Raw genomic sequence first — 27,627 nt, forward strand, 5'->3', positions numbered from 1 at the left:
GTAATAACGCCATTTATTGATTTATCATGTTTTTCTTACTAAAAAGCAGCGATTTTACACTACTGTCATGTAGAAATATCGGTGTGAACTTGGTACACTGTAATCATATGAGACTCCAGAGGATTATAAATACTATTCAACAGACTTCTAAGGAGGGAAGGGTCGATGACACCATTGTGCAACAACGTCAAATGGATTAAACAATCCTTGTAAGGCCTTTCGCCTGCAACCTTCCAACACTTTCCTGTGTTGATGGGTTCACACTTGAAGACATGCAACACCGTCTTTGAGGTGAAACAAACCACTTTTGTTGTCATATACTAACTCTTAAGGAAACGGTTCAGACTAATTTCCATGCGGTCCACAGGAAGGTGAACTAGCACTGTAGTGGTCTTTCTGTGGTCTAGTTCAAAGCTCTGTGCTGTCCTTTTCTGCTCTTCCAGATCCAGACCAGTGTTGTGTAAAGTAGCCAAGTCTTTTCATCATGCATGTTGGTCTGACTAAGGATATCAGCAGACTGGCTGGGCTGCTGGGAAAATCCATTGTGACTGTTTCTTTGGGAATGCAACTTCTAAGGTAGTTGCACTACTGGGTGCTTCTTATATCTGGCTCTTGTTGCTCATATCTGAAGAGCTCTTACCAAACAATTTCTGACTCAGCCTGTTCTCACCCTGGTTGACATATATCTGAATACTCAGAGTCATCTGAATAAATGCAACAACTGAAGCAGAAATGAGTCTTGCAAAAGGATCTCTGTAAAGGGATTTTTTCCCCTGTCTTTTACTAATGATTCGTTTTTTTCTCAGTCATTATGCTGTAACAAGACAATTAGAAAATCACCTTCAAGAGAGGCCTTTGAGTAAAACATTTTAATGAAGAAATTACTCTATATCTTAACTTCTATATTCATAGTACATAATTCTTTAAACCTAACAATAAATGGGCATCAATAAGGAATCATATGTTGAAAATACACACCAAGATTTTTTTTCTTTTTTTTGAGGTAAATCATTTTTGCTTACATTGATCAAGACATCGACAAAGTTATACATAGTAAAAACAATCAAACAATGAAATGAAAAATAAAAACACAAAGCAATTACACAAATTTTAGAATTAATACTCATTCAAATCTTTTTTTTTCTGAGATAGAGAGCTTCAGTGGTCTTAGTAAAAACTAATATGCCTACTTGATTTCTACCCAGTGGAAAGGCAAGTTAATTATGAGGTTTGAGAATGGCACCCCTCAGACACAACAGACCTCCTTTGGCTACTTGCCGTGGGAGATCATCAGAGAGAGTGGTCGTAGTCTGTTAGTTTCTGCACGTTGCTGGTGCAGTTGTCAAAAGCGTAGCCCTCTTTCACCGGGACTCCGAGTGCTTTAGTATGGTTAGTGGAGCCGGCGAAAGGAGGACACAGCTGGAATGGATGGAGGCAGTTAATTGTGGCGGTGGATGTGGAGCTGATAGTGGACGCAGGATGGAGATGAAGGGTAGTTCATGAGAACAGCCTACGAAGATGCAGGAGAAGAGGTGCTCCAATGCAGAAGTGATGGTGGTTACTGTGTGGTGTTTTACCACTATAGACAACCAAAGGATAATGGCTAGTGGTTAACCTCAGAGAAAGACTTCCCGCTGCTAGGAACGTACATAGTTGTGCTTTAAGATTTCTTCCCTGACATCTTCATTGTAATGGTTTTCACCTCTGTATATTCTTTCAGTCCGATCTCACCCCTGGAAAATGAAGAACAACTGTGTCAGTGGAAAATCAAAATGAATCAAATGTATAGAAAATGCGATCGTGATGTTAAATCATTTATAAATGCACTTACAGTTCACGACCATTGCCGGACATTTTGAAACCTCCAAAAGGACACTGGCAGCTCAGGGCATTATAACAGTTGATCCTGCACAACAAAAAATACATTTCACAGTCTTAGTGATTTCATGATATTACATTCAGTTCTGTGACATATGTGACCTTGGACCACAAAAACAGTTATAAGTGTAAATTTTCATCATCTGAAAGCAGAATAAATAAGCTTTCCATTGATGTATGGTTTGTAAGGATTGGACTAAGGATTTGGCTAAGATACAACTATTTGAAAATCTGGAATCTGAGGGTGCAAAAAAATCTAAATACTGAAAAAATCACCTTTTAAGTTGTCCAAATGAAGTTCTGGCATATTACTAATAAAAAATAGGTTTTGATATATTTACTGTAGGACATTTACAAAATATCTTCATGGAACATGACCTTACTTAATTTCCTAATGATTTTTGTCATAAAATAAAAATCGATAATATACCCTTGCAACTTATGTCTGGTTTTGTGATCCAGGGTCACAATTTCAGGATTTCATGTCTTCTTTCACCTTCACACATAATTGCAGATCATGTGGATTACTATTTAAATGACTGGATTTAAATAAATGTGACTACACTTCAAACACCCCCCCAGTACAAAGATCAGATCATTCTTAAATTAAGAAGCACTTAAGGTATTCTCTCTTGTTTTCTAAAAAGAAATCATAAAAGTTCATATCTGCCAATAGGTAAGAGAAATAAATTAAATTTAAAGATAAACCATTTAATTTTGATAAATCTTTTGGAAAATAAATCTATATATCTTATGCCATTTTGTTTCTTAAATAAATATATCTTGATTTAAACATGGATATTTTAATAAAAACAAGACAAAAACACTTGTGTAGAAAATGATGTTTTGCAGTGCGCACATTAAGGTGTGCATATAACTCAATGATATTTGAGCCCAAAACAAAACAAGTGGATGACATTTGTGTTTTATTTTGTGTGAGGATTTGCTGATGTGATAAACTCTTACCAGACAGTGCCGGCCTGCAGAGCTGCAGAGACAGTCATGGCTTTGTTGAGGTCTGTGGTGAAGACCGCTGCGGCCAGACCATATTCTGTGTTGTTGGCTCTCTCAATCACTTCTTCAATAGTTTTAAACTTCATGATTTGCTGAACTGGCCCAAATATCTAAAACAAAGTAATTGTTTTTATTGTAACACTTTGAACATTTAACATTCCAAGTTAGATTCAGAATTCAGCGATCAATCAAGCCTACCTCCTCCTTGGCAATGCGCATGTGGTCCTGTACATCAGAGAAGACTGTGGGCTCCACAAAGAAGCCTTTAGAAGGAGGAGCTTTGCCGCCACACTCCAGTTTAGCTCCCTCAGTGATGCCGCTCTGAATCAGCTCCAGTACACGACTCTGCTGCTCCGCACTCACCTGACACAGTCAACACAGAGATGATCAGCTACCGAATCCTGTGTCTTTATTCTCTCTGACTATTGGAACAGGTATCAGACTTTTTAATAATAAATTGGGTAGATTATGCAGATAATATAATGTCTTGTTTAATTATTAATGTTTAATTGTACAGCATTTTTAAATTTATATTCTGATGGCACTCACAGATTTTGTTTAATAATATATGTAATGACATGAATTTTGAAATAAGATTATTATTTAGGTATATATTATAGCATATTCTTACACATTACTGTGCAAAAATATGAGTCGGTAAGGTTTTCTTTAGTCTTAAGCATAAGTCTCTTATGCGCTAAGGCTGCATTTATTTGATTACAAAATACAGTAAAAACAGTAATATGAAATATTATTACAAAATATTGTTACATTTAGTGTTCTACTTTAATATTATGAAACATTTTTATTTATTAATGTGAAGGTAAAGCTGAATGTTAAGCATCCATTTCTCCAGTCTTCAGTGTCACATGATCCTTCACTATTTATTCTGATATGTTAATTTGCTGCTCCAGAAACTTCTCTTATTAGCAATGTTGAAAGCAGTTGCTTCTTAATATTTTTGTGGAAAAAGTGATGCAATTTTTTTTCAGGATTCTGTGATGAATAGAAAGTTCAACAGAACAGTTATTTTAAATAGAAATCTTTCGTAACATTACATATGCCTTTACTGTCTCTTTTGAGCAATTTATTGCTTCCTTGCTGAATAAAAGTACATATGAAAGTATACTCAAGTTTCTGAATACATTTTTTTCTTTCTTTCTCCTTTTGCTGAACCCAAACTTTTGAACATTAGTGTATGTTAATTATTTATCATATTTAAGCAATGAACAGGGTCTTACCTGAGGTCCCTGCTCAGTGGTTGGGTCAAAGGGATTTCCCACCGTCCTTCTCCGTGCTCTCTCAACACTCCTTCGCACAAACACCTCATAAATGGGCTCCTCCACAAAGATACGGGAACCAGCGGTGCAGCATTGACCATTATTGAAGAAAACACCCTGATGGGCCTGTTCGACTGCCAGCTCAACTGAGAAAGAGAGAAAACACATTATTAAACATCTACCAGCAATGCACTATTATTTAAATAAAACAAAGAACAGCCCAAACAACAGGTGATAAATGAGCAGTGTATCCCTTACATGCCAATAAGTAATTTATTTATAGACTTGGAGCCATACTTTTCCAGTTAAAGAGCTGTAACATATCTCTCCGCAGTTTTTTTCTGGTGTGTCTGCTGTTTATGCATACATACACGTGAGTATGTGCATCTGTCTGGGATAATGGACACCTGGGAAAAGGGTGGCAGGCTGTGGCATTTGAAGGGTTAATGGGAGCCGGCAGATTTACGGCTATGGTGTGATGCGTCCGGGCAGGGTCCATTCGGCTGATTTACGGGGGCCGTGCTCACGGCTGCTGAAAACATTTAAAAGCTCTGACTTATGCCTCGGTTTGGTGGGCTACTTAGAGACAATAAGGGCCAAGGGTTTAGGAAGTGAGATAAGCTCATTTGAATGTATATGGGCCTCTCGGAAACATAAGACACTCAGTTTTTTTGCCCAGACGCAGCTCTAAAAGATCCCCAAAGGTCTTTGATGTAAGAGTCTGTGGAGTAGCACCTGTGCACAAACTGTTGCAGAGGGACAACAGGAGGCCAGCCGTAAAACAGTGTCTGAATACTTACAATCAGCATCTGCAAAAATGATGTTGGGACTCTTTCCACCGAGCTCTAGCGTGACTCTCTTCAGATTGCTTGTTCCTGCTGCTTCTTGGACCAGCTTGCCTACCTGTGGAGAGAGAAGAGCCACTTTAATCACTGGGACGTCGCAGAGGAGCCTTACTAAATCTCAACATCAGTGGGATGCTGTCATTAATAAATCCTGCCAGCTAAGAAGCCCCTCTTCAACAAGGCGACCAGCACCAGCACCATTATCAGGCCCATGAGATTCAGTTCACATCTTAAATATCTATTAGCGCATACGGTGGCGGCCAAAGAGAATGGAATATCCTACACGCAACAGTATCTGCTAGTTAATCGAGAACAGGAAGAACCGACCGCAGGTTTGTGTAGGATGCTCAACACTGTTTGGAGCCACAAAATAACAACAGTGAAACAAGACCTTTAAAATGCATTTATTGGCTTTGTTAGTGCATAAATGAAAGCGTATGTAGTGATTATTGGTCTGGTTTTGGTTTCTTTGAGCTTAAGGAGCACGTTTCTTCTTAACAGGAGTCTACGGCTTCATAATTCCATGTTGTTTGCTGCTCTTCCTTGAATCTGTTCTCTTCCAACTGGATTTCACACTACTTTTCACCTAAAGTTTCACATTAGCGGTGGACTGGCTCTCATCTTACATGCTGTTCAGGCCTGTGTAAGCACTGCAGACATCGCACAGCTGCTGTCCATGGCACTGCTTCACATCACAGAGAACATTATGCTCATGTCAAACTATTCTTTTCCAACTGAACGTGTGTGAGAAAAAGTCTCACTCTTCACAGCCAATTGATGGCTTTAGAGGCTGGTGAGCCGCACTCCTAACCATAAACAAACATTTGTACATTTTTCCTTTCCACAAAACATACTTACTGACAGTGACTATTTTCTCTCTCTGTTTTCCATCAGACAGCGGAAAGAGAAAGGGAGAGGGGAGAAGACGAAGGGAAAACAATCCTGCTCAGTTCCCTCTGACACTCTCGCTCAGTGGAAAAAATGGAAGCTGGGCTCTTTGTACGAATGTAAATGCCTACCTCTCACAGATACTATGAGTGTTGCTCTCAGTTTTGGGAAGCTACTTTTATTTTTTCAAGCTACAAGATCTTCATAATTGTAAGTAGTTATGCTATAATAAAGCCACTTTTTGGAAAAAGTGGTCAGCTACACTACAAACTACTAACACTGAAGCTACTTAAAGTGGCCGTGCTTTTTTAAATATTCACCACAGCTCAAAAGTTTGGGGTCGGTAAGATTTTTTAATGTTTTTGAATGAAGAGTATTATAAATATTATTGTATTGTCACCAAGACTGCATTTGTTTGATCAAAAATACTGTTAAAAATAGTAATATTATTACAATTTAAAATAACTGTTTTCTATTTTAATATATTTTAAAATGCAATTTATTTTTGTGTTGTCAAAGCTGAATTTTCAGCAGCCATTACACCAGTCTTTAGTGTCATATGATCTTTCAGAAATCATGCTAATATGCTGATTTGTGATTATTACCACAGTTTAAAACTGCTATGCTGTATATAAAATGTTTACAAAAAGTGAAAGTGAAAAAAAGAAGCTAAAATTGCCATGTACAAATCAGTTAATTTACAAGAACTGTCAAAACAAACCCATTCATTCAAGAGAACTGCTCCGGGTGTGTGTTCACGGTGTGTTTGTGTTCACTGCTGTGTGTGTGCACGAATTCCGAGTATGGGTCACCATACTTGGCCGTATGTCACTTCACTTGAGCTGAGCTTCTTTAACCAAAAAATGTTACTAGTGCCACAATGTTTAGTTACTCCTGGTTTGTCTACAGTCATGACCATAATTTGCGTATAATAATAATAATACATATAAAATGTTTGAAACCATTTAAGAATGTGGTTAAATGTGTTTTTTGATTTATGTAAGATAAAAAAGAAATCGCACTGCACACTTGTCACAAAGGGGCTAGACTCCCCAAATAGCAGCAATGGGCAGGTCATAATACACCGGAATGCCTCATTCCCTTGTCCCCCCACCCACCCCTGGCCTAGTCCTCCCTTATACACACGGCTGAAGTGACTCAGAGTCTGTGTATGTACACACATGCACAGCATGAGATATCTGGGCTGTCTAATCAAGTCCAGATTAGAGCTCAGCAACACCCACAGCAGCGGTGCTGACGCGAGGAGAAGAGCAAAACCCTGTGTGGCCGCTGCCAGTGAAGAGGAAGGACGAGAGGGTGGGGTGTATGGTGATGAGTTTCCTGTGAAAGTCAGTCAGTGGGTGAAGACGGGTGGGTTGGGACCGTTTTCAGTGACGCTATGATCATTTCAGGATTTGTGTGGCCTGTTGATGTTTCTTTCTCAGTCACTACATTCTTGTTTTATCAATGACATTTTGATTTAAAGGAAAGAAAAAGTCATCGCAGTCATCAATAGAAGAGCACTGGGAAATTACTTAACTGTCATTTCCCACAAAACAAACATCTGCTGCATTTCAACAAGTGCTTTTCAAGGACACAAGCTTAGTTTGTTTTCTGTTGAAACAACACTTCTGTTTGTGTGTCCACACATACAATTCTCTGTTTATTTAACAATAAAGATAAACACAAACTTTTGAATTGTAGTGCACTTTCAAATTTCAGTAAATAATTGAAATCATTACAGTTTAGTTTTTGCAAAGCCAGACTAACAGAACCAAATAACGTGATAACGTGCATCATGTGCTTTTTCAAAGAAGACAGGTCATTTCTGTATTTAATCCTTTGTATATTTATGTATTCTTGGACAGACAGATGAACACTGTAGCTCCACTAAGTAAAAATCCTCTGTAACTCGATTATAACTGGGCATGTAAACAAACTCATTTTTCCGGTCAAGCAAATGGCATCATAAGTTTTAGCTCTGTCTATTCTAAACATCCCAAAATTCACTTCAATTAATAACAAAAGACATGCTGCAAATGTAAGAACAGATCAAAACATGCACTGAAATATTTCGATTTATGAGAGGCTGTAACTGAATTAGGGGCTTAAGGGTTCTTACCAGTGAGGCAAGTGTAGCTACAGATAATCACTGTTTAAAATATGCTGTCACAGCAGAGTTATGTTGCTATCAGTGAGGCCTGTTTTCAAGCGGTAAATTCTCTGTGCCTAACATGGTGCCTATTTTCAGTCCCTGGCTTTCTATTAAATTTATACAGTTGGCTTCAAAGGGTCATTTTTCCTTCGGGGCCACAGTGCAACTGTCTAATGTCTGATGCATAGAGTTTAATAGAAAGGGTACTCATTATACGGTATGCACAGGACACTTATAAAGTGTAAATGAACTCAGGTGTCCAACCAGACTGGGGCGACATTAACAGTACATATGAAATGGGGGCATGGTGTCCAATCCTTGTTTCTGTTCCGTGCTTGTGACAGACCACCTGTATATTAACATCTCACTGCCACTTCCACCTAAAACCTGTTTATTAGAAATGATTTTGGAAAGCCAGGTGGTCCGGTGTGAGAGCATGTGTAGTATGAGACAGCAGACAGAACCCCAATAAACACAGCTTCCTCAGGCTTCTCATTAGTAATGGGGTATAAATGCACTAACCCTTCACTGTCAGAAAAAAAAAACATACCTGTAAAAATTGTACCTATAAGGGTACAGTAGCTTGTCACATGGGGCAGTACTCTTAAAAGTACAACTCTGTACCTTATCTACCCCCAAAATATGCATATATATTGGGGCCTTTTGAGTACGTATTACTACTTTAAAGTACTAATATGCACCTGACAAAGTTATCTTATATATCAAGTGGAATTGAAGAACGAACTGGTGTGATATAATTTAACAATATTAGGCCAAAATGGAGTTTGTTTCTACAATTCGTTCATTCATATATTTCATTCGTTCGTTTGTACATTTCTTCTGTTCAGTCTGTTGAGGTCAGACAAGAGTAAACATATCCATATCACTATGATCACATGCACTGTTGTCACTTTTTTTGCGTTCTTCTTTTTATAAGTAGGACTTTAAGGTACTTCTGTGAACCTTTTAGGAATAAATAAGGTACAAAGTTGTCCTTTTAAGGGTACTTTCCCGTTGACAAGCTGTTGTACCCTTAAAGTTAAATTTTTTGAACATCCCAGTGGTTCCAAATGACTCCTACAAGTCCGCACTTGCCTAAAATGCCTAAAATGTTTAATGTGACAGCCTGCAGTCTTGCACACTTCACTGATGCCTGAATGAAGACCACAAGACTGCAAGTCCACATCAAGATTGCCATTCGGGACAGGGCCTATGTCACACCGGCGGAAAGGAGGATGAGGGAAGAGGGTGTGATTCTTCCATTTATCCGATAGGAAAATTACCTCAGTCGATCCTGTGAACGCCACTTTGTCTATGCCCATGTGCGAAGCAATCGCGGCTCCCGCGGTTGGCCCATAGCCTGGCAAAATATTGACGACTCCCGGTGGAAACCCAGCCTGTGAAAACAGTACGAGAGGAAAAAGCTTTAGATGAGAGCTGAGCCAAGAACACCACAGGCCGTGGAGGGGGAATCCAGACCCACCCCGACCTCCCTACAGGCCCTGTGGAAGAGAGGATGGACAGAACATCAAAAGGAAGAGAAGAAAATGGGCCTCTTAATCCAAGAGAAAGGGAAAGGCAGAACAACAAAGGTCTGGGTGCAGTGGGGAACGAATGATGAAATAGCACTCATATGCATGAATGTGTGTTGAATGTTGATGTTGCTTTTGTATCACTTTGATCATTTTATGGCTGTATTATGTACGTGATGCGGTCATTCAAAACAATGTTGTAAAATCATGTTGCTGTACCTCTTTGATCAGAGCACCGATGTAGAGGCAGGTGAGAGGGGTCTGCTCAGCAGGTTTCAGGACAACAGTGTTCCCGCAGCTCAGCGCTGGCCCCAATTTCCATGCTGTCATCACCAGGGGGAAGTTCCACTGTACAGACATAGGTCAGGAACTTGTTCAGACAACCTCATATCTCTGCTTCTTGAGAGCATAACTCCTTCACTAATGATTTCAGAGTCCTGCACATTCATTTGGAAACCGAATGTTTTTAAACAGAATCACACAGTCTTCTGTATCACTTCAGCCCAGTAATTTGTGCCTGTCAGTCTCCTAAAATTCTCTAAGACCTGCTAGATGGACCTGATTTTAGAGGAATATTTGGTGTGCACTGTTGGAAACAAGTCATTTCTCATGTCATGAGGTCTAGAGTGGTAAGCACTTCATTGTCACAATCTTTTTTTTCTTTCTTGTTTCTATTTCTGTCCTTCGAGTATACCTCCCACTCACCCATGCATTTCTCTTTCATTATTTCTCAGTTCCTTTTTCTTTCTTTTTCTGCCTCACTGGCACTGGTCATGACCTCCTCCTGCCAGTCTGTTTGTAGCCAACCGTACAGTGACTAAGAACCTCAAACACTTCCAGTAACCTGAGCAATATATTTTAAAGCTACAGCTTAATGGAAATAGCTGCAGATATGTTTTGCAGTTTTGTGACGTACATCTTAGCAAAACTAATTATGGTGGGAACTTGGTTCAATCTATCTCACTTGTTGATTGAATGGATGCAGATCTGAACTTGCAGAGCTTGCAGAGGTTTATAAAAAGGGGAAGAGTTTAAGCAGAATTAAATGTCACCAAAAAGAAGTCTGTTGTTTCAACAGAAGATAGAGTTATGACATTTTGATTAAAAAAATCACAGGGTCAAAATGGATGAATCATTCACAATAAGATCAATAACATGAATTTATTAAATAGCATTTTAATTTTAGGCTAACTTTAAACAAAAGAGGGCTTCCCCAAAAACTAAACCACCATAGCCAAACCTCAACAAGCCTGTCATCCCTCACTAAGGGGTTCTATTAAGGACTGGGAATTTTTAAGCAAAATATATTAAGGAAAATCTAAAATAGGGCCAAAACACTCACAGGAACAATCTGTCCACAAACTCCGATGGGCTCATGTCTGGTAAGAGTGAAGTATTCTCCATCTATGTGACAGAAAAAAACAAAAGGAATCAGAGTATTAGTCAACACAGGGTAAAATGGTGTCAAAGACACTTTATACTTGTGCTTAGAAAATAAATCAAATTAAAGGTGAAAATAAATGACATTATACAGAAAAGTTTGTATTGCTAACTTTTCAAGCAAAAGAGCTTATGATAATATCACTGTCTACAAAAGTTTTTATATTACGGAAACATGGAAAAGAGTGTGATCACTCCATCCCTCGCTGTGGAAACATGCAGTTTGCGTAAAGCATCTGGACGAGAGGCATGCCAGTGATTCATCTCACTTGGTGGCCAGATAAGAGAAGGCCAAAAACACACATTCTGTTTGTTTGTGCTGAAATCTATTATGGATGAGATTGGAAATGAAATAAAGCAAATCACTGTGAGTTCCCACTATGCAAGTTTGGTTTAGCAACACAACAAAGGCCCAATGCTGAGCTCCAGTGCTGATGGGGGGATTTACAGTTCTTTTCCCCTCCATTCTTCATTTTTATTTCTCCCGCTGTGAAAATCGTATCATAAAAGCATGCAGCAGCATGGGTGCTTGTTTGTGTAAGATGAGAGTGAATACGAGAGAGATATTATCAAATACTAGAGTGTCTGCTTTATATGAAGGACCGTATAGGACAGCAAATGCGCAAATATCAGAGCGCGAGCCAATCAGAGAGAAATGGTAACAGACAGTGTTGGAATGCACAATAATTACAGGGACGCCCGACGGCGGACACCTCTCTCGATTCCCTCTAACCCATGTGGCCCATGTGACAGGGGGGCCCTGAAGGGCGGCTCCACAATCTCCCCCGCGCACACATACTTGCACACTAATGGCTGCACCGTGACATCAGAGCTGCAAGTCTACTGCTGTCCCGTAGTCTCCAGGCTCCCTGCCGCGTTCCTTTCAAACAACTAAATTAGCCAGAACAGACCCCCAGTGCCCCCCCGTGCCCCGTAGAGCCCCCCGGCCCCGTAGCTGTCACTGTGCTCCACCGATGGCAGCGCTCCACAGGAGGGCGGCCATTAGCACTCAGATTTATAACTGTTACGGGACCTTGTCTGTTTACCCTCAGTGCACCTTCATAACCCCACAACATCTCCTGCAGGCCTCAGAGAAAACACAGCTCTACCCCGACTTAGAGCTGTGGTCTATCTGCTCAAGGTCAAACTTCCAAAAATGTCTGGGATGGGCCTGCACCTAAAGGTCTGGTATGCATTGACATAATGACAGTTTCCAGTCCAGTGCGCATGTATCCTCCATGCTCTCCAAAACGGCTGCTTCTGCATCGCTGTGTCACCAGCTTTTGTAAAAATTCAGTGACATAATGTGATTTTGGATATATAACGTACCATACCCTATTTGTGAAATTTAATAACGAATATACACTTTTTAATTCATAAGTTTTTTATGCTCACCAAGACTGCATTTATTCGATCAAAAATACTGTAAAAACAGAATTAAAATTACTATTTAGAATAAGTTTTCTATGTTAACATGTAATTTATTCCTTTCACAGCAAAGCTGAATTTTCAGCAGCCATTATTCTGTCTCCAGTGTCACATGATCCTTCAGAAAACAATAATATGCAGATTTGGTGCTTAAGAAACATTTTATCATTACCAATGTTGAAAACAGTGATAGATTTATTTTAATTATTCTTTCATAAATATAAACTTTAAACACCAACATCAGTTAGAAATCTTATGTAACATTATATATGTCTTTACTATAATTTTTGATCAATTTAATATTCCTTGCTGAATAAAAGCATTAATTTCTTTCAAAAAAATAAACCTTGCTGACCCCAAACTTTTCAATTGCTGTGTACATATATGCACAATTACATGTTGAAAAAATTATGTGTAAGGATTTATACAAAGGGTTTAATTTTGTTTTTTAATAAGAAGATGTTTTAGTAAAACTATTAATTTAAAAAAATATGTATTTAAATAAAAATTTCAGAAATCTAAAATTAAATGTCAAATAATTACAATATTTATATTTTCTATATCCTATCCCACGAAATATATCCACTGCCTTCCTTATTTCTGTTTATGAGTGCCTGAAACTTTGCATGCAGGCTAACTTTTGTGGTTACTAAAATGCTAAAAAAAATCTCTGTAATCTACTTTTAAAACTCCAAACGTTTGTTTTGATATCCTTAGGGTGGTCAGACCCCCCACCCCTTCAAACACCCCCATAATTTAAATGCTGCCTAATTCTACGGTGAGGGTTTATGACAGGATGAGCATCATCTTACCAGTCGGAATCGTGGAACCGTGGATCTTATCTGCCCATCCAGCAAAATATCGAAAAGTTTTAATGGTTCCCTGAAGGTCCACAAAGAAGGAGGAGAGGAAAGGTTTCCCAGTGTCCAGAGACTCCAGGGTCTGGGAGGAGAGAAGGAAGATGAGAGTGTGGGCGTGTGATGAAAAATCACTCATAGAGATTAAACCTGACACCCCCCACGCTGCATTCAGACTAAGCATATCTAAAGCACACACTTCCATCTGCTCCCCTAGGAAACATGATATTCATATAGCCATCACCAGAGACCTGACTTTGTTATCTCTGTGTCAGCCAACCATGATTTCTTATCGACGTGGGATTAGATTGATATAAAGAGTGATCGTAACCACATGGACATTGCATTTTTCTTTCAAAGCAATTTGCTTTGGCACTTGTTTAGAACTGGATGGAGAAAATCTGTTGTTTCAGTCCATTTAAGACAAAGTCTAAACTGTAACATGAAAGAGATTTACTCAAAATGGCTACGGCGGAGAGCTGCACGCAGACAAACATAGCATTTTTGTATCTGAATCGGTCTCTTTAGACACATCTCCGCAAGTGGGAAGTATAAGCAGATGTCCAGGGCGGAAGAACGCCAGAGATAAAAGCACATCACGGAACAGAACAATACCTCTCTTTTCCGTTTCCCTCTCAACCTAAGTGATCGTTAACGCCCAAAGGTCATGTGTTTCAACTCGGCGTTGTCATCATCATGGGTTTCAGGCATTTGAAGGACAAATCAAAATTGTTAGAAAAACAACAACTCCTACGGCTCCTGCTATGAAGCTTCAATAAGCCTGAGGCAGACAGACAGGCCCACTCATTAGACACTTGCTTATTGTTGTGAGCGTCTTTGTCTGCTCAGATGGCTCTGTCCTGTTAAATCTGATTCTCACTCACCGAAAACTGGCACTGATTAGAATGAGACTTGGTTTAAGTCTGGTCAGATGACCACTGGTTCGTGAGTGAAGGTGATAGTTATGGGGGAGTCAAGACTGATGTCAACAAGAGAGCATGGGTCAGGCATTTTGCTTCTAATTGAGCAGAACATTTATCCGACATATATTACAGAAATCAAAAAACATCATGCAGGATTTTTCAAATCTGCAAAAAAAAAAAGAGTTGCTGGAATGATATATTTTTGGAATACGGTGCAAAAATGTCTCCACCTGATGGATAACATAGGTGCCCCGAGTAATAAAACATTTATTTGTGACAGCACTATAGTCTGTAAAGAGCAAAAAAGATGCCCCACATGTGTTAACATGGGCCAAAAGTAATATCCAACATGGCATTAAGGTTTACATTTAATAAATCAACTTCACTTATACATTTCATTCAGAACAAACATTTAAGTAGAAGTTTAGTTTTTGTGTTGGATGAAGTACTCACAGCAAGGTAGGCACTGTCTCTTTCCACCAGGTCAGCTAGCTTAAACAACAGCCTCCCACGTTCAGATGCATCCATCTTCCTCCATACCGAACCCAGAGAGAAGGCCGAACGCGCAGCTTGCACGGCTTTGTCCACATCAGCCTAACAGAAAGGCAAAGAGAGGGCACAGGACAAAGAGAGAGGGATAGAAACAAGAGGAGGAGAGAGACAGTAGAGCACTTAATGATATAACCTTATCCTGTAAACAGGTGTTTGTCCACCTCTGGGACAAATTAAATCCATTCATTCCGGATGAGTCTCAATGACTTCCCCAGTTGCACGTTCAGGGGGTCTCTGTTTCCTGTATCCATTCTGGTTTTCCACACTTTCTGCCTGATTTACAGAGAGGAACTATAGCCTCTAGCTTGCTTAACCACATTAGGCTGAACTACTACCCCCTCCCTCCCTCCCTCTCTTTCAATTCTGGATGATTATTCATGCTGAGTGAAGGCTGAAAGTGAGAAGCACAATAGCAGTGCTGGACGACTAAATGTAGTCCAGCAGAGCAATTGTGCCAAACCTGTTTCTGGCAATGGTTTGACCAATTACCAAATACACACTTTGCTGACAAACACACTAGCATGCTAAAAAAGCACACACACACACACACACACACACACCTTATCTGCTTCCTGGACATCGCAGATCTTCTCCCCTGTAGCCGGGTTGTATGTGCTGAAGACTTTACCGCTCACAGAATCATGCCATTCGTTATTAATAAAAATCTACAGAGAGAGAAGAGAAAGATAGTTTAGTTTTCACAACAGTGACACCCCTTTAAAAAAAAATACTTACAATCAGTGGTGGACAGTAACAATGTCTTTTTTAGTTTTGGTGCACACACCAAACGTTTCTTGGAATAAACATTTCATGAAAAAAAGGAATTTAAAAAAAGTTATTTTAGCTACATTTTTATTTTTCATTTCATTTCAACAAAATTTACTAAGTTAACTAAAACTGAAAAAAATGCATAAACACAACAAAATGATTAAAAACGCAAACTAAAAAATAAAAAATAAAAATATTGATCAAAACTATAATAGTGCATCAATGATACTAAAATAACATATGTATATATATCAATTTCAAACTAAAGAAATTGAGAAAGGATTTGTGATCAAATTATTATTTTTGAGCTAATTCTATTATGATGAACTTACTGAATCGGATCATAAATTGTACTGGTTGGAGCGAGACTCCAGAGTTCAAATCAATAAGCTCTATTCCATGTGCCTGTCTTCTTTTACTCAAGTACATGATATGGATACTTCGTCCACCACTACTTAAAATCACTGTAACAAAACAAGACAACTGTTTGCAAGAGAATTAAGCATTTTAATGCAGAACATGTCAAACACCATCCATAAAATGTGCATCTTTAGGCCAATGAGGAATTACAGTGAGTTAGTTGGTAACTTCATGATGATGCACAGAATTAAAAGAGACAGTCTTTCTCCCCCTGTGTGTTTCATGGTTGTGGTGTGAGAGGAATCTCTGGGAACCGTGTGCTATTGCAGGGCTGCCCAATATCACTCTCTTGGGAGTGATCCAGCAACCAGACAGAAAGAGGTGGGGGAAAGGGGAAAGGAGAGATAAATCCCTATCAGACACACAAGACACAAATGCGCCCATAGATAGAATGCATAGATACACACACAAATGCAGAAATACACGCAGACACGTTTCACAACATCACTGCTCATTTACGAGATCATAAAACATGGGCCGCACTCTGGCGCTGGTGATGCGTTAAAAGAAGCGGCCTGTAAAACAACCGCCTCAGATTCCAAAAGATGGATTTTTCAAGCTCGATAAAGAAGAAAAGAAAAATACATCTTTCTCTATGCACACAACATACACATAAGTCAAGTGTGATTTTAATATTCAGTTGAAGACTTACACAAACAGATGGCACTTAAACCGATTTCAACAAACCAGTGTCAAATAAGGTGTAAAAGCATCTGCTGGCTGTGAGCTCTACATTTACTCTAACATAAAACACATTTACTCTTCCTGTCATCTGCATAGAGGAAGACGTCTCTTTCAAAGTGAACCGTGGCCCTGGGCCTCCTCAAGCTCTCCAACATGTTTACTAATGTAAACTTACAGGCTTAAGTACAATTTAATTGGCTGTAAACCAAGAGTCAAGACTTTAGAACAGGTATAAAATGCCAGTTGACTTGGAGGCGGTTCAAGCCGCCTCAGTCACTCCCACTCTGTGTCTCCCCTAAAACTGGCATGAATAAATCACTCCTAGTCAGGCTAGGTATCAGTCTGTACCATGCTGATTCCTCTCCGATACATTTACATCAAACTTCTCTCTCTCTAGCTCACTCCTCACAGGCCTCTTGCCTTAAGAGGGCCACCTTTAATCTGACTCTCATTTGGAGCACTTCATAAAAGTATCAGTTATCAGAAAGCCCCGTAGAGGAGCGAATTAGTTTTAAAATTTATAGAGGCCACTGTAGTGGAATGCCTTAAATCAAGGGCAGACTGTGACAGGCCAGTGGGCCGGGGAAGAATGCAGACGGTGGGTAGCTTTATGCTCTTCGTAACCCCACACTTACGGCACCCCGGAACGGAGGAGAGGGGAATGCTGGGTGAGCAGCGGACTGGGCCACCATCTAAATCATGACTAGAAAAAGGCGACCATTAGAGGCCATTTGGCCCAGTCTTCCCTGAACTCTGGGGGCTCTCGGACTTTTGTCTCTTCCCATTGAGAAAGTTGATAAAGAGCGACAGGCCGGTGCAGTAAATCAACTCTCAAGCTTTCTTTATACTTTGGCTTTGATTAAAGAAAAGGGATAAGAACGCAAGTGCAAAAGTGCAAAAATTCATATTGATCACCACTTCTTTGCCGAAACCCTGCTGGAGGCTTCAACAGGGCTGTAAAGAACTTGAGTAATCGTACTTCATTACTATACTTAAGCATTATTTCTGGGAATTTGTACTTTACTATCGAAACTGAATACTTCTAACACAATTACACCGCAAAAGATACTTTTTACTTGTTAGAAATTTCTATTTCTTGTTTGAAGTAAAAAATACAGTTCTCACAGGTCACAATGACTTAAATCTCCACACTTTTGTCCATTTTAGTGAATTAGCAAACCAAAAGAAGCTCATATTATGCCAAATTTTACATGCCAACAGCTCATTTCAGTGTAGACACAGTTATGGTACATTTCTATCCTTGAGTAGACATCATAAAATCATTAAAATTATAGCATCGCTAAATAGGGACAAACCTGACTCGAGTGTAGACATGGCTGACAAACAGTCTATAAATAACTATAGTCAGTTGTCAAACAGCTATAAGTTTTGAACATCACTAAAAAGGTGCAATATGCTCAGTTTAATAAGTAAAATGGCATTAATTTTAAAATGACATGCAATTTTGCTTAACTATTTCTTTGCTTTTGAAACTGAAACAAATGAGTCTTCACACAAATACGCTTTTTTCTTACCCTCACATAAATTCTCGTGATTTTTAACAACTCTCTTCAGTGTGGCTAAGCTAAAAACATAGAGAGTAGAGTTTGTTTGAGGCAGAGTGCTGGAAGTACTTTCCAACTTGAATTGAGTATGAAAACTAACCGCCAAGCTGTGACAACTAGATTTTGTTTACAACAGCAGGGGGCCAGAAAATGTATTATCTTGTAAACAAAACAGCCACTTGATGCAGTACACAAACAGAAAGAGAAGCGCTGCCAGTTCATCCTACGCTAACACATTGTACTACAGGCTGTTACGAAATCGGACAGAGTGCAGATAGGTTGAGATTTTACGCACAGGCCACAGCACAAGACAGCTGCAAACATTTAGAATCACTCCATGTTTTTTTATTCAAGCTGTCAGTCTCACGGTGCTGACTACGCTTGTCTGCAAAGCTAATTAGATGGTGAGATATGCAGTGCCTATCACAAACAGACTGTGGAAGAGGGACCCACGGCGAACGATGACAGCATCTCTAGGCTTATGCTCCTTATTGCTGTGATTTTTATCACCAGCATTACTTCACACAGGAAAGAGGGTTATCGGCCACAAAAGCAGGAGGTCAACTTTGTTCCTCAGGGAGAGCTAGAGCTAGAGAAGACTCTTTTTGGGGGGTGACTCGAATGACTCTAGCAGTTGTAGAATGCTAATCCGTTTCTCATCTGTCCCAGCGAGCTCTCTGGAGGCTTCGCACAACTGCAGGAGGAAGCGGAGCAGGAAAGCGGACGGAGAATGCCAAAGCTCACGCTACAGCCAGTGAAACATCTGTTTGGCCGCCAGCACCTTCTAATGGCTCAGACACATGAGGGATATTTAATGGCAAACATTTCTTGGCCATTGTAAAACGATTATTTTTTATATGTACACTTTATCTGTGTTTTCATGGAACAGGCTGGGATTCCAGAGCCAGACGGATCCTTACAGGGCACCTGCAGCCCGGGTCTCGGTCTGCACAAGAAGTTTCATATCCATTCCTGATCAGTTCACTTTCACTCTGTAACTGGATACTCTTCAAATAATTACTGATGTTACAGGAAAAGAGGGAGCTTAAGACAAAGAAGTGAGACTGCATGTCATGTTCTCGCTGTCTTTTCTGTAACATAATTCATCAAATTTACCAAAGGTGAAATGTTGAATTGTGCAACATATGTTAGTCTAGAGAGCAGGTTGACAGGGACACCCCAAGTGTCAATCTTAGTTAGCATTACATAATAAAAGTGTAAAAATGTAAGTCTAAAGTGACAAAACTTTTTATTAACAATTTATTAACATTAGTTAATGAGTTAGAAATGAACTAACAATACACAATATTTTAGTATTTATTAAACTTGGTTAATGTTAATTTCTACATTTACAGAGTGTATATTGCCATTAGTATTTTGAGCAAATATGGTCAATAGTATATTTAGTATCACTTTAATATATTTATGTAGTATATGAATTATAATTATGAATTACCATATTACAGGTTATTATAGATGAATAATCCCATATTATGTAGATGAATAAATGCTGGAAAAAAATAAATAAAAGATCTTTGTTAGATTGTGATAAGTAACATTACCTGTTCAAGTGATAGCTCACCCAAAGTTTTTCTCATAATTTTTTCAACCTCAAGTCTGGTTTTCATTCATTTTTCACAGAAGAAGCAAAGTCATGCAGGTTTGGAACAACATGAGGAAAACTAATCAGCATTTGCATTTTTGGGTGTACTATCCCTTTAACAAATTAATCTTTTTTTCTTTTTTTTTTTTTTACAACAAAAAATATAAATTATACTTACTTGGTCAATATAATATAATATAATGGTTAGCATATCTGTGCTACATGTAACTAGAACAAACATGCTATTGTCAGTGTTGGGGAGTAACCAGGAAAGGGAAGTGGTGTGTGGCCACGTATGGTGACCCATACTTGGAATTTGTGCTCTGCATTTAACCCATCCAAGTGTACACACAGTAGTGAACACACACCCGGAGCAGAGGGCAGCCAATGCTGCGGCGCCCAGGGAGCAGTTGGGGGTTCGGTGCCTTGCTCAAGGGTCTCACCTCAGTTGTGGTATTGAGGGTGGAGAGAGTGTTGGTTATCCACTCCCCCACCTACAATCCCTGCTGGACCAAGTTACAAGTCCAACTCTCTATCCATTAGGCCACGACTGCCCTAAGGAAATGTGTTGGCTGGGAACTAGTTACATGTAACGGAATTACGTAATTTAATTAAATTACACTTACTTTTGAAAATGTTAATGATTACAAAGGGGGTTACATCTGAATTTTTTCACACACACCCACATACAGATTTAATTGACTTCTTTCATAAATTGCATTGACTGCTCTAAAATGAGACACCAGAGTTTCAGGAGCTTAGGACACAGAATAGGACACACGCATATTTGATAACTGTTTTTTCTTAGTTGGGTTTGTGCATAAGCTTTATTTTTTAAGATGAATTGTTTTTTCCAAGGCATTATTAGACGCCAGTGTTTCCTGTCATAACTATGCAAACACTTGATTTAAAAATCAGTATCATAGCTATTAAACTGTCTTATTATGATTTTAAATCTGTATTTAACCTCAGAATGATCTCAAAGTAAATAAGAGGTGTTAAGTTAAGGTTAAAGTTAAAGATTTAAATTTAAAGGCTGTGCTTTAAATTTAATTATTACACAGCTCTGTGGAATGCTTGATTCTGATTGGGCAGTCGTGACAATCCAAGGTATGTTATTCCTCGATAACAACTGGTAAAAGCTAATAACACAGACTCATCCGGGTAAGTTAAGTTGATGCTATACACTTGCTAGGAACAGTTTTTCTTGGTGGAAGCTTTGCATTTGGTTAGCTAATTAAATATTAAAACTCAATTCAATATTATGTATACAGTTTTAATTCTGTCAACCTGGTATCGTGGACTCACTCTTTTGTTTCATACAAAAGCAGCTGCTGCCATTTTGTTTTGGACACAGTAATGGATTATAAGATAACTAACAAACTAGTACTTAATTATTTATGTGGTGAAATGTTGTGTAATAAAAGTGGTATGACTGCACCATATCCCTTAAATGTCCGTCTAGTTTGAACTTGCCGCTTACTAGCAACTGCTTTCTACATGGAAGCTTTGCGTTCAAATGTTTCAACTCAGATCAGTGTTTCATGTCTAATTATTTACTTTTGTGGCAAGCAGCCATGTAATAAGCGGCATAATGTACATTCAGCCAGTACTTATTGCAAAATAAAGATGTACATTATCCCTTACTTATTATAATCTTAATTCAAGTGATGAAGGATTTTGAAAGTCTGACAGTAATCAGTGTTGAGCACTACTGTAAGGCTAACCCTGCCTGGTTTAAATGTTTTAGACATTTAGAAAAGTAATCAAAGTAATCAAATCAAAGTTACATTACTTTAATAAAGTAATTGAAAAGTTACACTACTTATTACATTTTAAATAGGGTAACTTGTAATCTGTAACCTATTACATTTCCAAAGTAACCTTCCCAACACTGGCTATTGTTAATAATACAAAGACAAGATACAAAATCAAGCATTTTGTTCCTGAGGGAGAAAAACAGTGCAAAGGCCAAAGATAATCATTGAGGAAGATGTGAAGAAAAGATCAAGAGTAAGAAAGGGGGAAAATTATAAGTCAAAGCACAAGAGGGTGAGAGAGAGAGAGTCCTTACTGTGCCGCTTACAATAAATCAAGCTTCTCAGTGTATGCTTTACTTTGGCTGCTGTTTGATGTGAAGAAATGGTGGGTTTTGAAGTGAAAAACTCCAGAGGTATGGGACAGACTCTCGTAAGTCAGGGCCACTGACCCTAACAGTGAGACACGGCCATATATTACACCCTGCTGGACAGCTTCTAGAGCACAAAACCCCCCTGACTCCCATCTGTACTATCTCATGCACTGACGGATTGATGGGGACTACCTCATTCACTCAAGCTGTCTCCCAGATTAGTTTACAAAAGTCCTCACTTCAGCACACACTACTGTCCTGGCTGGACGCTTAAGCCCTTAAAATATAAAGACATGTACAACAAATGGCTATCAAGTGTCTTTTTCTCCATGAAGCTCTCAGTATAGAGAAACATACACATGCACAGACAAATATGAAAATTCTGTCATCATTTACTCACTCTTATTTTTGGAAAAATCAAGATATTTTGACCACACGAACCTTCATTGCACGGACAAAAATATATTAATTTTTATCTTGAAAACATGCTTCAAAGTATCTTTTGTGTTCCACAGAAAAAAGGTTTGGAATGACATAAAGGTGAGTAAATGATGACAGATTTTTAATTTTTGAGAGAATTATACCTTAAACAATTAAACCACATTCATTAGAAAACCCAGAATTATATGCAAAGATTACCTATACATGTTCTAATCCACATCTAATCCAAAACCACAATTATCAGCTGCATGACACCGGGTAAAGTGAGAGAGTAATATCCTGTGTCCTGTTTCCTATCTTCTTCCAGGTTTTAATCTCAAGAGTCTGCTTCACTTATGTGTTATAACTGAATGGAGTGAGCAAATCATCACCCTGCCTGCTGGAATCCAACACCTCTCTTTCAAAAAGACTCCTGGGCCCTAATCAATTACACTGATACACACACCTATCAACATAACCTTTCCTTTCTTTTTCTCTTTTCCATCCAAAGAGAAAAAAAGGAGAGAAAACATCCATAACCAGCCATCACCGAAGACAAATTTATGGCTTCCTTAGTGCCATTATCAGCCCAGTGGGCCAGCAGACAGAGAAAGAGAGAAAGAGAACTCCTTCAGCCAGACTAGCTCTCCCGTGACCAGTCAAACACGCTCTTTATACGCTGTGTGGAGTCAAGAGGAAATTCTGTAAGACTGTAAAGCGTATTGAGCTCAGGTGTCCGCACCAAACAACAGGACTTTGAGAAACATCGGCATGATAAGCGGAAGCTCAGTTGTAAATGTTCAATGGCACGGCAGATAGGTTCCCTATCAGTGTGTTTAATCTCAAGTCTGTAACAAATACAGGTGTAGTGAATGTCACATAATAAGCACAAACGTAATTGGTGGGGTGAAAAGTTTACTGGGGAGCACAAAGTCCACGTTGTAGCAATTTTACTGTCATTTTACCATACACAGAAACAATCCTAGCTATTCAGGTTATTTGGATTTAGCATGTGAACAAATTAAACAAAAACTAAATAAAAAAACTGCAGCACTCATTATATCAAGTGTTAATCTTATAAATAAGTCTTTCAATTAATAAAATAAATAATTAAAAATATAACTATAATATAAAAGAAAAGTTATGCACCATATATTTATTATTGGAATAAAAAATAAATAAAAGAAACAATGACTGTGTCTAATAACCAGACACTCACATACAACAAACCATTAATTGCTGTGAAATACATTTTGTAATGATTATTGTATTACCTAACTGAATTACTTGCCACCACCTCTCCCTTTCACCACTTGATATTATTTTACTTTAAATGCCAGAACTGGATGTGATTCAGTGTTTACATAAGTGGTTGACACTGATAGAGGAACGAGATCAGATGTTAAATATGCCCGATAATTATATTTCCATAACTCAGCGTCTCTGGCATAAAGCACTGCTTAATAACAGCACAGAAAACACAACTTAAGAAGTCTCCAAGGAGTTTCGCTAAAATGGCTTAACCTCAGTCTTACACAAATAATAAAAAACTTGGCTCTGCACTGACTACATTTCAAAGAATAGTATTGATTGGGCATATTTGGACTGTTACATCAGAGCCTGTGCTGTGCTGCACCAGGCACTCAAAATCAAAAGCGAGGGTGGGGTGGGGGGCTGGGGGGGGGGGGACCATGAGAAAGAGGGAGATGGACAAGGGTGTGAAGGGAGTTCACATCACTAATGCCCAAACAGCAACCCCACACACACCCATACAGCCAGCACACAAATTCCTAAGTATGAATCCTTCTCACACTCCCATATGTTTCTGAGAGCAGGTTTGCAGTGAGAGCAGGAGATTCAGGGTGTGTATGTCACAGGTGTCTCCAGCTCTTGCTCTGGTTGAACTTCACTCTCTTTACCACAGTGATAATGGCCTGTGCTGCACTTTGACTTATCCTCTCACCTCACAGCAATACAATTATTACCTCAAAACTGGCAGAATTTAAGATGACCTTACCAACAAAACAAGAGAGATTATATTTTATAATCATTTTATGGAATGATTCAGCACTTCTTCAGAGAGCTTAATATAAAATGACTACATTAAAGTTATATAATAGCTAGTGCAGAAACCTCATTAAATCTGAATAAGCCCAAAATTCTTAAAGTATCTAAAAATGAATGTGAATGCCCAGACTTTGACATGCTGGCGTACTTCGCCTTCTTCTTGTCATTATAGTAAGCTACTTGTTATCAACCCTGCAATTTTAGTGGTGTACAAAGTTTCTGATTTAAATCTTCTGGGTTGTATCCCTGAACAGTTGCATTTAAAACAAGTGTCCATAAATTTCGTAGGCTACATATGATATTGTCATGGAGGTAAAGTAAAAGTTGCGTTGTGAGCACAATAATGAACATAAAGCGTGTTTGTGATTTTTAAAGTGTATTTATTTATTTATTTATTTATTTTTTGTCCAGAACATAAAGACATTATGAATAATTTAGATGCTAGGCTGAACTGTACTGTTCCACAGAATTAAAAGGAGAGATAGAGGCGGATCTCTAACGCGCACCGATCCTATCACGTAAAGTAAAGTCGTAAATAATAACAACCTGTATACTTCTTAACCGGTTTAATAACGTTATTAAAGCTCTATTGACTCTCATTTGTCACTACATCAAGATCTAGAAAACTTTCATGATCGATGCCCTTCTGTATTAGGCTAGATAACAGGCAGCAGATCTGGACTTTCACACTCTTTATATGGACACATAAAGTCAGTTTATTTGATTAAAATAAAACGGAGAATCGATATACTTATTGCATTATTGCGCGTACCTAAAGAATAATCCATATAGCCAAAAACTTGCTATTTGTTAGCAAATGCATGTGCAGACAAGCCTCCTGATCTACCGTACTTATGAGCCGTAATATCTTAAGATTAATACTGCTACATTCGGTTTAAATACGTGAGTATGAGCCTGTTATCAATGCCATGGTTGCAACACGTTGCGTTTCTTGACCAGTGATTTGTTTGCGCGCAGTCACGACAAATCAAACGTGTCACCTAATCGAAGTTTGCATTTCCCGTTTAGGCAATTTTATGATTCTTGAAAGAAGTTGTAAAAAAGTCTCACGAACCTTAGTGTACTTGATTTCAGGGTTGGGTACCGGTGAGGGCACCAGATGAAGAGATGCCATGAGCGCAGCCGGGTCGTTCTTCACCTCTCCTGGCAGTTCAACTTTACTGGAGGTCATTGCGTCTCTTGAAGATGCCGGTTGGGTTTTTTTCTACCGATTTGCGATTACAACTTTGGAATCCTTCCTGTGTTTATAACCAGGTGTCAGCCCTGGTCCATTTTTATTGGGCAGAGAATAGGGCCGTCCTCCTAATATAATTAAAATGGAGCATTTACATAAACTACTCTCTCTCCCTTTCTGACCATACTGAGTGAGAGAGATACCACCCACTCTCAAGACAACGGTATGTAGGAGTACCAGGATTTATCAGGAAGAAATTCAACTGACAGGCAGGAGTAAACTGCACTGTAAAAATGTTTTGTCAGGTAACCTGAAAATGTGTTTCATGTGGATCTAAACGATCAGTCTCGAGTCAAAATAGCATACTATTTTATTATTTAACACTGTAAAACAACTGAATGCTAACACTGACCCGTTTTAAGGTAAAGATCTGGTTTAAAAAAAATAAGTCGATAACACCTTTATTTAATATGACCGTATTAAATACACCTTTCATGTGTTTTACATGACAAAAATGTTTTAAGATGTTTTTTAAATAAATTTAGTCATACACATCAAGAAGTTTTTAAAAGTTGTTGAAAATAATAAATTTTCCATGCTCTAAATGGTAGAAACGCCAGTCTGGTGGTCTAAAATTGTACAGTAGACCACTAAATCTATTTTTCTTTTCAAACTAGGCTATAAATAGTTATTGTGTGTTTTGCCTACAGTCTGTTTGCTATCTGTAATGAACAATAACAGTAGGCTACTAGGCCTATATTAAAAAAAATAAAAAGAGGTTAGCTAGGCTTTCTCTCCATTGGGGTGCTCAAACTGTCACGTAAATGTTAAGTTTTCTTTGGCAGAGCCCGTTTGCCCCTTTCACTCTCACAGATTCTCCTGTAACATATCTATCCCTTCACAATGTTATTCGACTATCACAGGTTATCTCCTGCAGTTAGCATTTACCTCAGAATATCCAATAAACATTAAAGACCATCTAAAAGGGCTTTTAACACTCTCAAAGAGGCTGTGGTTTAAAGGATTAGCCAACACAGACATTCACACTTCCACTGTGTTACTTGTGGATCAGGAAGCTCTTCAAAACACCGGGTCGAGGCAAAAACATCTACTATTATGTCGCAGATAAATAAAACAAATAATTGCCTTCACACTTCCACGGAGGGCTAACCAGAGAAATCTGGTAGATTAGCCTAATCTTGGGAGTTGGAAACGTTTATAGGCTACCATAACTTGTCTGTAGTTGGAAACAACACACTTTAAATAAAATCCTAATTGTTTGTGTAACCATAATAATGTCCTGTCATAAAATATTGTTCACACTGTGTCCTGCTATTAAATAAATATGTCTGAATGAATGTATGTCTGAATATTAAACAATTCATTTGGAAAATAGGAACATAGAAAAATCTGATTTTAGTGAACTGTGTCCGTATGGACTTTCTGTATGATGACCTACAAATGCAAGACTTGCAATCCAAAAAGTTTTGTCATGCACACTTAAATTGGCTACATGTAACTTAAACATTTTTAATCAGCAGGCTGCGTGATAGCAGTTATCATGTGTGACATGCTAGGGCTGAGGGGTTGTTAATATGATGAAGGGGATGGGGTGTTATCATTTGTTAGAACCCACTGGGGTGCTTTGTCTCCATCAGCACATCCCCCTCGTTTCACAGCACTGACAGTGTCTGCCTCACATCAAAGACGACACCCCAGAACAAGTGACAGTGATTAATGCAAACAAAACATATTGCTACCATCCTATCCCTTCTTCTTTTCACAGTCTGTACCGACAGTCAAACTCTGGCCATTTTTGGTTTACAATATCCATGATCTGTCAAATAGCTCCACTCGGCGGACAAATATAAGTCTTACAAGTTGAAGTCGTGTTATTAAGTGTGCCCACGCTTCTCCGAATAAGAACTGGAAATAATACTCAGAAAAAAGAAATCCCACTGAGTAGCAAGCAAGTAAGCCAT

At 38.7% G+C, this 27,627-nt stretch overlaps 1 protein-coding gene across 1 annotated transcript; it reads right to left on the reverse strand.

Moving 5' to 3' along the window:
* Nucleotides 1–25,833, reverse strand: LOC306887096 (retinal dehydrogenase 2-like). Its single transcript, XM_079444603.1, has 13 exons — nucleotides 25,526–25,833; nucleotides 15,353–15,457; nucleotides 14,694–14,834; nucleotides 13,273–13,402; nucleotides 10,935–10,996; nucleotides 9,812–9,940; nucleotides 9,344–9,457; nucleotides 4,973–5,075; nucleotides 4,134–4,318; nucleotides 3,091–3,255; nucleotides 2,845–3,002; nucleotides 1,832–1,906; nucleotides 1–1,733 (listed from the first exon to the last, which is right to left on the reverse strand). Exons 1-13 carry the CDS (start codon nucleotides 25,640–25,642, stop codon nucleotides 1,661–1,663), a joined length of 1,557 nt encoding a protein of 518 aa, XP_079300729.1. The 5' UTR covers nucleotides 25,643–25,833; the 3' UTR covers nucleotides 1–1,660.
* Between the last annotated feature and the right edge of the window lie 1,794 nt (nucleotides 25,834–27,627).

The sequence above is a fragment of the Barbus barbus genome (assembly GCF_936440315.1).
Source record: "Barbus barbus genome assembly, chromosome: 2".
In the NCBI taxonomy this organism is placed as follows: Eukaryota; Metazoa; Chordata; class Actinopteri; order Cypriniformes; family Cyprinidae; genus Barbus; species Barbus barbus.